Source organism: Alligator sinensis, unplaced genomic scaffold (genome assembly GCF_000455745.1).
Source record: "Alligator sinensis unplaced genomic scaffold, ASM45574v1 scaffold47_2, whole genome shotgun sequence".
In the NCBI taxonomy this organism is placed as follows: domain Eukaryota; kingdom Metazoa; phylum Chordata; order Crocodylia; family Alligatoridae; genus Alligator; species Alligator sinensis.
In genome coordinates this window covers 1,121,291-1,131,467 of record NW_005842150.1, presented here as the reverse complement: position 1 = coordinate 1,131,467, position 10,177 = coordinate 1,121,291, and the positions used below count along the sequence as shown (strand labels likewise).

At 43.5% G+C, this 10,177-nt stretch overlaps 1 protein-coding gene and 1 long non-coding RNA gene across 2 annotated transcripts in view; one reads left to right on the top strand and one right to left on the bottom strand.

The window, feature by feature from the left end:
* Positions 1–10,177, top strand: part of LOC102370888 — a 27,858-nt gene that overhangs the window by 11,711 nt on the left and 5,970 nt on the right. The window lies entirely within an intron of this gene.
* LOC102371045 (alpha-1-antitrypsin-like) overlaps positions 2,538–10,177 on the bottom strand; it is a 13,689-nt gene continuing 6,049 nt past the window's right edge. Inside the window, exons 3-5 of the mRNA XM_006025483.3 lie at positions 8,058–8,328; positions 4,198–4,345; positions 2,538–2,802 (exon numbers count right to left, since the gene is read on the bottom strand). Coding sequence (XP_006025545.1) covers positions 2,611–2,802; positions 4,198–4,345; positions 8,058–8,328 — 611 coding nt within the window. The 3' untranslated portion in view covers positions 2,538–2,610. The remainder of the gene's footprint in view (positions 2,803–4,197; positions 4,346–8,057; positions 8,329–10,177) is intronic.

Here is a 10,177-nt window from a genome sequence, read left to right as displayed (position 1 = left end):
GCTGGGCAGGGGGCAGCGGCGCAGGTGGGCTGGGGGGCTGTGTCTCCTCCTCGCCTGCGGGTGTGGGGAATACAAGGGTGCGGGCTATGCACAGAAAATTTTGTGAAAATGCAATTTTCCGCGGGTTATGCATGCATGGGTACGAGATATCCGTGTGCCGGCTATATGCACAAAAATACGGTAATCAAAACATTATGAAATTTGCAGTAACTAACTTATAAAGCCAGATATTGTTGTTCTTCATGCCCCCTTCTAAATGCCCCTTTCTCCCATTATGATGTTACCTCTCCATCCTAGTTCTTATGGAGGTTGTAGTATTAGTTTTGTGGATGTCACAAAAAGAGGAATTGGGGTCTGATTTCCATCTCACATACCCTGGAGCCATGTGAGTCACTCCACTGAAATGAGCTGAGCCAGATACCTGGTTGATGTGAATTGGTCTGGGTCTGTTGAAATCAAGGAGGTTGTGATGCTGAAATAAATAGCTGATGATCTAACTCAATTGAGCTATCACTTTTTAAGTGAACAAATAAGTCTTCCTTATCTTCCTGTCTCTTGCTTCTCTGAAAGGCATATTTTTAGCCATAAGATGTCAATAGATACAATGTAGCAGAAGCTATCCAAGATATCAATGTTGCATCATCAACAGCTTCTTTCAAAGAGGTATGGCAAATGGGCATATGTAGCAGCCATTCGTAAAGCAAACTTAATGCAAATGAACCTAGTTTGAATGCCTTTGAAACAGATGGGAGAGAGTATGAGAAGGAGCCAACAACACTATGTAGCGTATGTGCAATCATGGTAAGTGTTGATGGCAGGAATCCCAGTTAGGGATGTTCATACTTTTGTCTCTCCACAGATTACACACGCAGAGTTAGACGCATGGTTCACTTGTAAATGAGACATTAACTTCTGTGTCTCATTAAAACATAAAGCTGAAATGTCACTTCAAGTCCAGTCTTTTTGTGTCCAAGTTTTGCATTCTTTTCCTCTGCACTGTGAAAGGTAAAGCAGTTACTCTTTGTTTTACATGTGCCAGATAGAAAAGGTCACCCTGTTGTCCTGCTCATGAACTCACAGACTATGTTTTTGGCCTTTCTGAGGTTGTCTTGCAAAGCAGAGTTAACCCTGATTTCACCAATCAATTGTGTGTGTCCACTGCAAGGGATAATCTCCTGCGTGGGGCACTCCCACCTCCTTCCAGAAACATGCCTGTTGCCAAGGAAAGTGTGTGACTGTGGTTTCTACAGCTGCTGTTTTTTAGCTGCCAGATCTTATCATCTCCCTTTGGAGGATAGTAACAATCAATACATATTAAAGCTGCCACAGATATTCACTTAGCTGTGCCTAGGGACTCGGATGATGTTTGCTACGTACTCGTTACTTTTAACTCCTTTAAAAGGACAGGTGAAATGTGATATATTTCATGATATAGCTTTTCTGTGAGTGTCAGCATGAGTTGGGCCCAGGCCCTGAATAATTACAAGCCAATCAACTATATCCTCATGTTGCCTAGTGATGGGAATATCTTTCATGGGATTAAAGTTCAAATACACACCCGAATAATTCAAACCTATTGAATCTAAAACATTTGGCTAGAAATCTTGTGTGAACACCTTTTTTATACTGCATTAATAATTCTAGTTCTACTTTGATCTGTAGCCAAAGGGAACAACCAGGAATAGCTCTATAAATGAAAAAGGTTTGTTGTAGGAGAGATTTTTAAGTGCATACATGTGTGCACACTTGTACAATACCCTCTGGTCCCATTCCCTGTTACCTCAGCCTCCTAAATTCCCTTTCTTCTCTTCCACTTTCCCTAACCCCATACTCCTTTAACTCCCAGGCCAACACATTCTTGCTATGTTGTAACAAGGATGGAACAAGCCTGATGTAAACTATAATGTTCTGAGTCTTCACTCAGTGTTCCTATGCTTTTTTGGACAGCCTTCCATTGTGCCAGGCAAATTAAGGCTTCTGCTCACGTTCAGTAGCTGGCAGCAGGTTGGCACAGACACTACTACAGTTTCTGCCTACTGTAGAAGTCCCTTTAATAGCTGGTGACTTCCTAGAGTGCACTTTGCTCTCTGCCAGTTCAGCAACTGCAGTGGAGCTGTGTATCGCCACTCCAATGGCTGGGTGGGGGCTTTCTGCTCTTGGAGCTTCTGTGAATGAACCAGGTCAGTATGGGCAAGGCTTTCTATGTTAGCAAGACTGTTCCCACTTTATCTGAAACAACATTCACTGACAATGAAAATTAAAGCAGAGGATTCTGTTGTAACATGATACAATTGCAATATACGTGTGCTAGGAAGTTTGCAAATCTTTTCTTAATTCTGAGTGGTCAGAAAAGAATTTCCTTTGCTGGCCTAATTTAAAAATACCTTTTTCTTCCCACATCTGCCAACAGAGTTCCCTATGTCAATATATCTTTTCCAGCACCCACAGCTACTGATAGTAAGTTTGAGTAACAGAGTTTACTAGGAAAGAACTTTAAGCTCCATAACGACAAAAGAAGAAATACTTCAAATTGGTTATTTCATGTTTCAAAGTTCCTTTATTCAGTCAGAGCAATCAGAACTTGTAGTTGAGTTAACTGTACTTCTGTACTTATTTTTCGTTAGGGTTCATTATTTTTCCAATGAAGAGTGTGCTGTTGGTAACTCTATCAAAAATCAGCATTAGGAAGGGGCTCTTGAATTCAATGCGTGGGGGAAAAGAGAGAGGCATAATTTCAACAGCTGTTGCTGCCGCTGCCTCAGAGCCTCTCTCATCAACATTCACCATGGCCTTATGGACAACCTGTGGGGAAATAAAGCACACCCTGCAGTTCCTGGCATAGTACAGGAGCTTACCATAGGTAATCCAAACCACTTTTAAACCAGCAGCATTCAGAAGATCTGTTCTGGGGGAACTGAGCAGAAGGAAGACAGGCCTGAGAGAGAGCCATGGGATGCACAGCTTATTGTCGCATCAGCTGTGAACTGGGATGGATATGCACAGTGCTTTGCCCTGTGAAGGAGAGTCTCTCTCAAAGTAACACTTTCTATCCACAGAAAAATAGTCCCACTCCCTCATATCTCTGTAAGGATGTTTTTTAAAGGATCATGGGTGAAGCTGATCCCTAAGCAAAAGGACTGGCACAAGGCCTTAAACACCTCACATGTCCTTGAGGCCAATAAACAGAAGAGAGGTGCTGACTTTTCTTGTGCTGTGCTAACTTGTATTTATTAGTCTCACACATGGAGAAATGGAGATCACTGAACGGAAAAAAAAGAAACAATTTGGGGAAAAACAAGCAAGCATCAACTATAAGTGTCCAATCCCAATTAAAAAAAAGTAGATGTTTATCAGAACTGCTTCCCCTAACCCTTTGATTTTTTGCTTCTTTCTGCTGGACTTAATTTTTCCTAGCCTCTTTTCTCCTTTGAGTTGTATTATTGTGGGAAGCAGGAAGCCACATTGTTCCTTACATGCAGTCTGTACCTCCTTTAAGCTCACTGAGATGTCCCAGCTTGCCAGCTTTCCACTTCTGCTTTTCTGGGGTAGGAAGATAAGGAGCAGGTTCCAAATATGTTTAGGAGCTTCTCTTGGGGATTAGGCTTCCTGGCCTCTCATCCTTCTTCAGGGGAATCCATTTATGCTCCAGAGAGTCCATGCGTTTAATACTGGTTTATTAAAGGTTAATGTACTAATCTGCAAACCCATGTTCTTGTTAGGCTAAATTCATCCCTGATATAAATCTGGTGACCTGAAGAGAGTTGCACCCACATGAACCTGGCCCAGTGTGACTGCTAATTAAGGACGGTTTATATTTGTTAACCATGAGCAGAAAGCAGTAGTTAGCTGTCTTAGTTGGAAGTCAGGCAGAAGCCAGGGTCAGTTTGCACCTTACAGACTAACTAAATCAGATGTAGAAAACGAGCTTTTGTGATCCTGAGCTCACTTCTTCAGATGCTGTGAATAGACATGCACAGAGCAGTGTATCCAAGTTGTTTCTGGAGAAGTGAGCTCAGGATCATGAAAGTTCATACTCCACACCTCTGTTTTAATTAGCCTATAAGGTGAAAATCTACCCTGCCTTTTGGCTGATTTGCTAAACCAGGCAATGCTTTTACATGGCATTTGCACTTCAGTTTAAAACTGCAATGTTTTCTACCTGGATGTTAAAGAGACCCTCTGCTGCTGTATACTTACTTTGGAAACCTTGAAGTCGGGTGTCCCAGTAATTCCAGACAGGTCAGCGCTGTTAGTGAACACATCAGTAATCCCCATTTTCATGAGGAGGTTCTTTATTTGGTAAGTACCAGAGATAGAGAATTTGGGGATGTACAGATATGCTGAGCTGTTAAAAAAGAACAATGAAGCAGAAGTTTAAGTATTTCATGCAAGTAAGAGCAAGGGAAACCAGCTTCAAAATCCCAGTAAACAGGCTCTGTCCTTTATGTACAATACTCAATGTCACTCTGATTGCTAGTGCTTTCAATTACTGATGCAGATAATCCCTGTAGGGAAATAAAGGATGAGTACAAGAGGTATCAATGTGAGCAAGAGAAGAGAGCAGACAGACAAGATGGATGTTGGCAGTTTGGGTATCATGGGCAGGGAATAGGTGAGTGGAACCAGAAGCCTAGTGAGCCACTTAGAGGGCAGCTGGGTGAAGGCCAGGAATAGATGGATGAGTCAGGCCAGGAAAGGCATAGAAGGGACTGAGAGGCTGGGACAGGGCTAGGGAGCAGGGAAGGCCACCTGTAGTTAGACATGAAAGCAGGGGAGGCTGGTACTCTATCAAAATTCAGTAGGTTCAGAAGTGGCACCTATGTGCTGCAGTGCCTTCCAGTCAGACAAAAGGAGGAGCACAGGCAGGGGGAGGTTGAGCCGGAGAGGAAGGCTAGCACCAGCACCAACACCAACCTTACGTGTATCACCCCAACATTCCTAGTGGGGGTTCTGAAATCAAATTTGTCTGCAGAGGTACAATTTGAAAAATCCTCTGGGAGACCCTCATAGCAGAAATTGCATATCTTCCTTACCCAAGTGGGTCAGCACTACTCTGGTCACACTGGCCTCTGATCCATCTTACTCCTGTCACTAGGCTACACTGCCTACTTGATCAATAGGGTCTAAGTCGTCATCACTGACTTTGGCAACATTACACTGGCACTTTGAACCTGCTTGGTTTACTATCAGTTGTAAAAGCCTCTTTCCTTAAAAAAAAAAAAAATCCCAAGACAAAGAGGAAATTCATGCAATTTACCTGAAATTGCCCTTCAGTTCTTCTAGCCCATCACCTCTCTCAATCCCTTATTTATTCAGTTTTTAGTCAGGAAGCTTGTGCCAAAGCTGCATGTAATCCAGGAGATTTCTGAGTGCACCATGAAGAATTACAATGACTTTCTTTTTTGCAGTACCAAATTACTGGCTCATAACCAATTTGCTGCCCAATATCCCTGAATTCTCCTTAGCCCTTTTATATTATTTCTCTGTCTTCACTGATTCCAATAACCTCTGCTGTCAGAGCTGCCTAGTCCAGCACCAGCAAATGATCCCTTGGAACATCAGTACACCAGATAAATGCTACCTGTGGTAATACTGATCTTTATCTCATTATAATGTATTCCTCCTCTCATCTTGAATTTGAGCCTGAGCCAGAGCCCAAGTAATAAGAAACTTCCTATAACCTTTGCACCAGGACAATATTATTCTTTAGCAGTATACCTCAACTACTCTTCTTTAGCCAGTATTCATTTGCTTTACACATTCATCCATTTGACTGCGCTCTGTTACAAACCGATTTGAACTCATTTATTAAGATGGCTGTAGCAAGTATAAAATGCTTTACTAAATTGCAGCTAGTTTGTCAAATGCGACACTTAAATTTTACTAAAATAAAGGTTGTGAAATGGTTGGTCAGGAACAGTGGGGAGCTTCAATGAATTAGGAATACATCAATCTGGCTTTATCTGCAATGCCGCTTTAACAGTGTTAGCATTTCTTCTCTCTCAAGCAGGTAGTAGCAATGGAATGCCCTTGCTGGTGTCATTCCTAGTGGTGGGAGCTAATAGAATTTCCTTGGACCATTATAGTGTGTCCCAAAAGCTCCCCTGCAGAGCAATAAGCTTTGCAATGTACGTACCAATTTAGGAGGAGTATTTAATCAGATTGTGAAAATGAGTAAGTAAAACATGATATGCGTATCAATTCCCCTCTGTCTTTCCTCTGAAACCATCTAAATCAGAGTTTATTTAGAGAATAAGTTTCCTGGGGCTCTGCAGGCACATGATTGAATTTTTACTTTGTTTTACTGTTCTTCTCTAGGAAAGAGGCATGTGCCATTAATAGTAAAAAAAGTGCAAATCTGCCCTGAAAAGTAACTGTAACAATGGTTCTTTTCTTTCATCTGAGCTGATCAGCAGCTTAAATTTACCTTTTCTACATGAGCCATAGTTGCCCTGCTAAATTAATGCAGGTCTGAGAGGGTCAGTTAGGTTCCATTCCAGCCTTCACACCATCAACCAACTGATTGAATATGTGTCACTTGTAGAATCGTTATTGGTTGGGATGCATAAGTTAAAACTATCCCAACAGAAGTCTTGGAAGCCTAGGGTAGGTTTTGCAGGTTGGCATGTGTAAAAAAAAAATAATGCATGGTGACACTGAGCAGCTCTGATCCAGTGTCACTGAGAGCTAGTGAAAACAGAACCCTTGCAGTTCTGTTTACTAGGACTGTGTGGAGCTTTGGTAGTTGGTTTGATTCGGAGGAGATTCAGCCAGATTCGGTGGCCAAATCTCTGAATCCAGATTGAACTGGGAGACCCGTTAAAACCTCCAAATTGAATCAGAAGCCTCCAAATCAATTTGGAAAAGATTTGGTGCCAATTTGGAGATTTGGTCATAGACTAAACGGGCAGTAGTCCTCGAGGATGCTGGACACAGCTGCCTCCAGCTAGTAAGTCTGTTGTGGTGGGCAGAGGGGGGAAGGGAAGGGGTGTTGGGGGGCAGATCAATGCCCCCGCAGTGAGGGAAGGATTGGGGTTGGGGCTGGGGCTGGAGCTGGGACAAGCTGCCCAGCTAGGGCAAGGAGGCGCGGGACTCAGGGAGGGAGGTTCCCACCACTGTGCGCCGCCGGTCTGGGAAGGCATGGGAGTGGGCATGTGCCTCCGGAGCTGCGCAGGGCAGGCTGGGCCAGGCTGTGCTCCGGGAGTCTAGCCCCAGCTGCCCACCATCAGGCTGAGCTCCATGGGGCGGATGGAGCGAGGGTTGCACTCCAGGTGGCTAGCCCCAGCCACAGCCCAGAGCACAGCCCTGGCTCCACCCACCCTGCAGAGCACAGTGGAGCAGGGGCTATGGGGGAGGGGGCTGTAGCCACCCTAAAACTCCCCAAAGCCCCTGCCATCAGCCCCACCCCGATCCGGGTGCACGCGCCCACCCCTACGCCCCGCCGCGGCTTCCCCAGCCAGGACGAAGCTGTGGCTTGTCCAAGAAGTGCGGGGAGGCTAGGTGAGCAGCAGGAGGGCATAGCCCTCGCTCCCAGCGCCTTTCACCACCTGTCCGGAGTGCAACCTGGCCTAGCCTGCCCCGCACAGATCCGGGGGCACACGCCTGCTCCCATGCCCTCTCCCAGACTGGCAGTGCGTGATGGTGCACAGAGGCAGGAGTCTCCCTCCACAAGTCCCGCCCCCCCTGCCCCAGTTGGGCAGCTTGTCCCAGCCCCAGTCCCTCCCTCACTGTGGGGTCGTTGATCTGCTCCCCTCACGCCCCTCCCCTCCCCCCACCACAACAAACTTACCAGCTGGAGGCAGCTGTATCCAGTGTCCTTGAGGACTGCTGCCTGTTTAGTTTATGGCGGAATCTCTGAATCAACGCTGAATCTTTGGATCCAAATTGGCCGAATCAAATTGGGACAGTGATTCAAATCACCGAATTTAATTACTGTCCCTCTGAATCAGTCGAATCCGAATCCATATTGAAAACTTGCCACTTTACACAGGCCTACTGTTTACCAGTGCCACGTTTCAAACTGGCTATCTGCTATAATCAGTTGTAAAAAAGATTACCGTAGAAAGAGCGACTCTGACCACCTGGAAACTGTTTCTTTTACCAGAGCATCTTCCAACTGTTTCATTTTTCCTTTTTCAGGCAGAATAAAAAATGCTGTAGCGCTTCCATTGTAATGAAGTCTTAACACAGTGCAAGACAGATCATGATCAAAATGCATGTAAAACATGCCTGTTCTGTGCATCATAGGAACTTTAACTGTTGTTTCCTCATCTACATAGAAGTCTCTTTCTTCAGTGAACTCTGACTCAAAAGGCTTCTCCCACTTTCCTTAAAGAAAAAAATAGAATGTAGGTGAAATTCTGTGAAAATAAGAAATAACTCATACAATCAGTATAATTTGTGTCTCTCAGATATTGTGGTATGTTTAGGTGAGTACAAAAGCTCATTTGTATTATGGTAGTTGGACACCCCAGAAACTTAGATGAAGTGCAAAATGTCCTGCTGAGGTAAGGTAGTCATGTTAATTACATTTTTTTTTTTATAATTGGGAAAAGTGATGCACAATGTATCTAAGTCACTTATAGGTTTCACAAAAAATCGGTAGAAGTCAGCAGCCGAACCCAGACCTCCTGACTCCTCATCCCTCTGTCCCTTAATCACAGACTATTATTCCATTTATTACAGTAAAATCTCCATGATGTAGAAAGACTTTTGTATAGTGGTAAAAATACAACCCTTTTCATTTATTACAACGGTAATTGGGAAGAAAGCAAAGTTACCATGTTAAAGATTTTTGCTACTGCTAAAGTGGAAATAGTTTTGCACGGTCATGAGCGAGTTTCATAGTCAACATCTGCTATGCTATTTATGTTCTAATACCAAATCAGGCATTTTCTTATTTCAGCCGTCAGCAATGAATCCTTGCTGCTTTTATAAAATGCTGCTTCACGTCTCTATCCTTGCATTTCTTTGCCTAACTCATGGGCATGTATGTGAATCTGTGCTTTCACATCAATGAATGCACAGGATTTTTTTTTCTTTAAATGATCAACTTAAGTAAAACATAATTAAAGGCTATTTTGACTCCCCTAGTAAGGCACAAATTTTGCATTCAGGCATACTATATGCATTAAATTTCCATTAATTTCAACAGTCAATATATAGTGCACTAATCTGGGAGCAAAACCTGGCCTCAGTGGGTGCCTATATACATGCTTTAATGTGTTCTAATTAGAATGCTCTAGCATCGTTGCAGTGTCACATGTATAAACCCCTGCAGGTTTAAAAATGGCCTCTGGGGTGCTTTAACCAAAGCTTATCAAATGAGCTTTAGTTAAAACATCCCATGGCCATTTTCAAACATGCAGGGGCTTAATACATTTGAAGCTGTGGTGTTTTAATTAGAGCAGCTCTCCACGAACCACTCTAATTAAAATGCCCTCCCCTCCACCCCTGAGCACATGTATAGGAACACAATTTGCCAAAAACAAATCAGCATGCTCTTCTGTGGAATGGGTTGTAACTTGACCATAAATGGTCAACTTTTCTAAAATGGATATTTTCCTAGATTTTTGGTACACCTTCTGCTTTATTTTGAATCTATTTGAGTAATATAGATTTGAAATCCCCAGTCCATGTTTGCCTTTTGCTCTGGAGAACTCACTGTAGATATACTTTATTGGTAAATGTAGTGTTTTATATACAAATCCCTTTAGCTAGATTGTGGCCATACTGTTTGATCTGAAGTTTATTGAAGTTAACACTGGGGAGAGAGGAGGCTTTTCACTGACTAATGTCAGTGTTCACTGGAACAAGCTCGTAAAGTACATTAAAACTACATTATTATAGATAAAAACATAATTGTGTAATGAAATTAATGTTACTTCTGGTGTATAATTATGAATAGTAATACTGACAAAAATGCACAGGATCTTCAAAAAGCATTTGTCTGCAGAAAATCTTATTGGTGAAATTTATGCTGAGCTAGCCAATTGCCTGTCAAGAATGATGGGGGGGGAGTGGGCGGGGATGGAGCCCTGGGCCCCACCCGTCACTGCTGATGCCATGGCGCACCTGCTCCTTCCTCCCCTGTGTCTGGCCTGCTCGGGGGCGGGTGGAGTGGGTTTGAGGCTAACACAGGGGAGGGGAGTGGGGGAGGAGTGGGCCCAGATTGGGG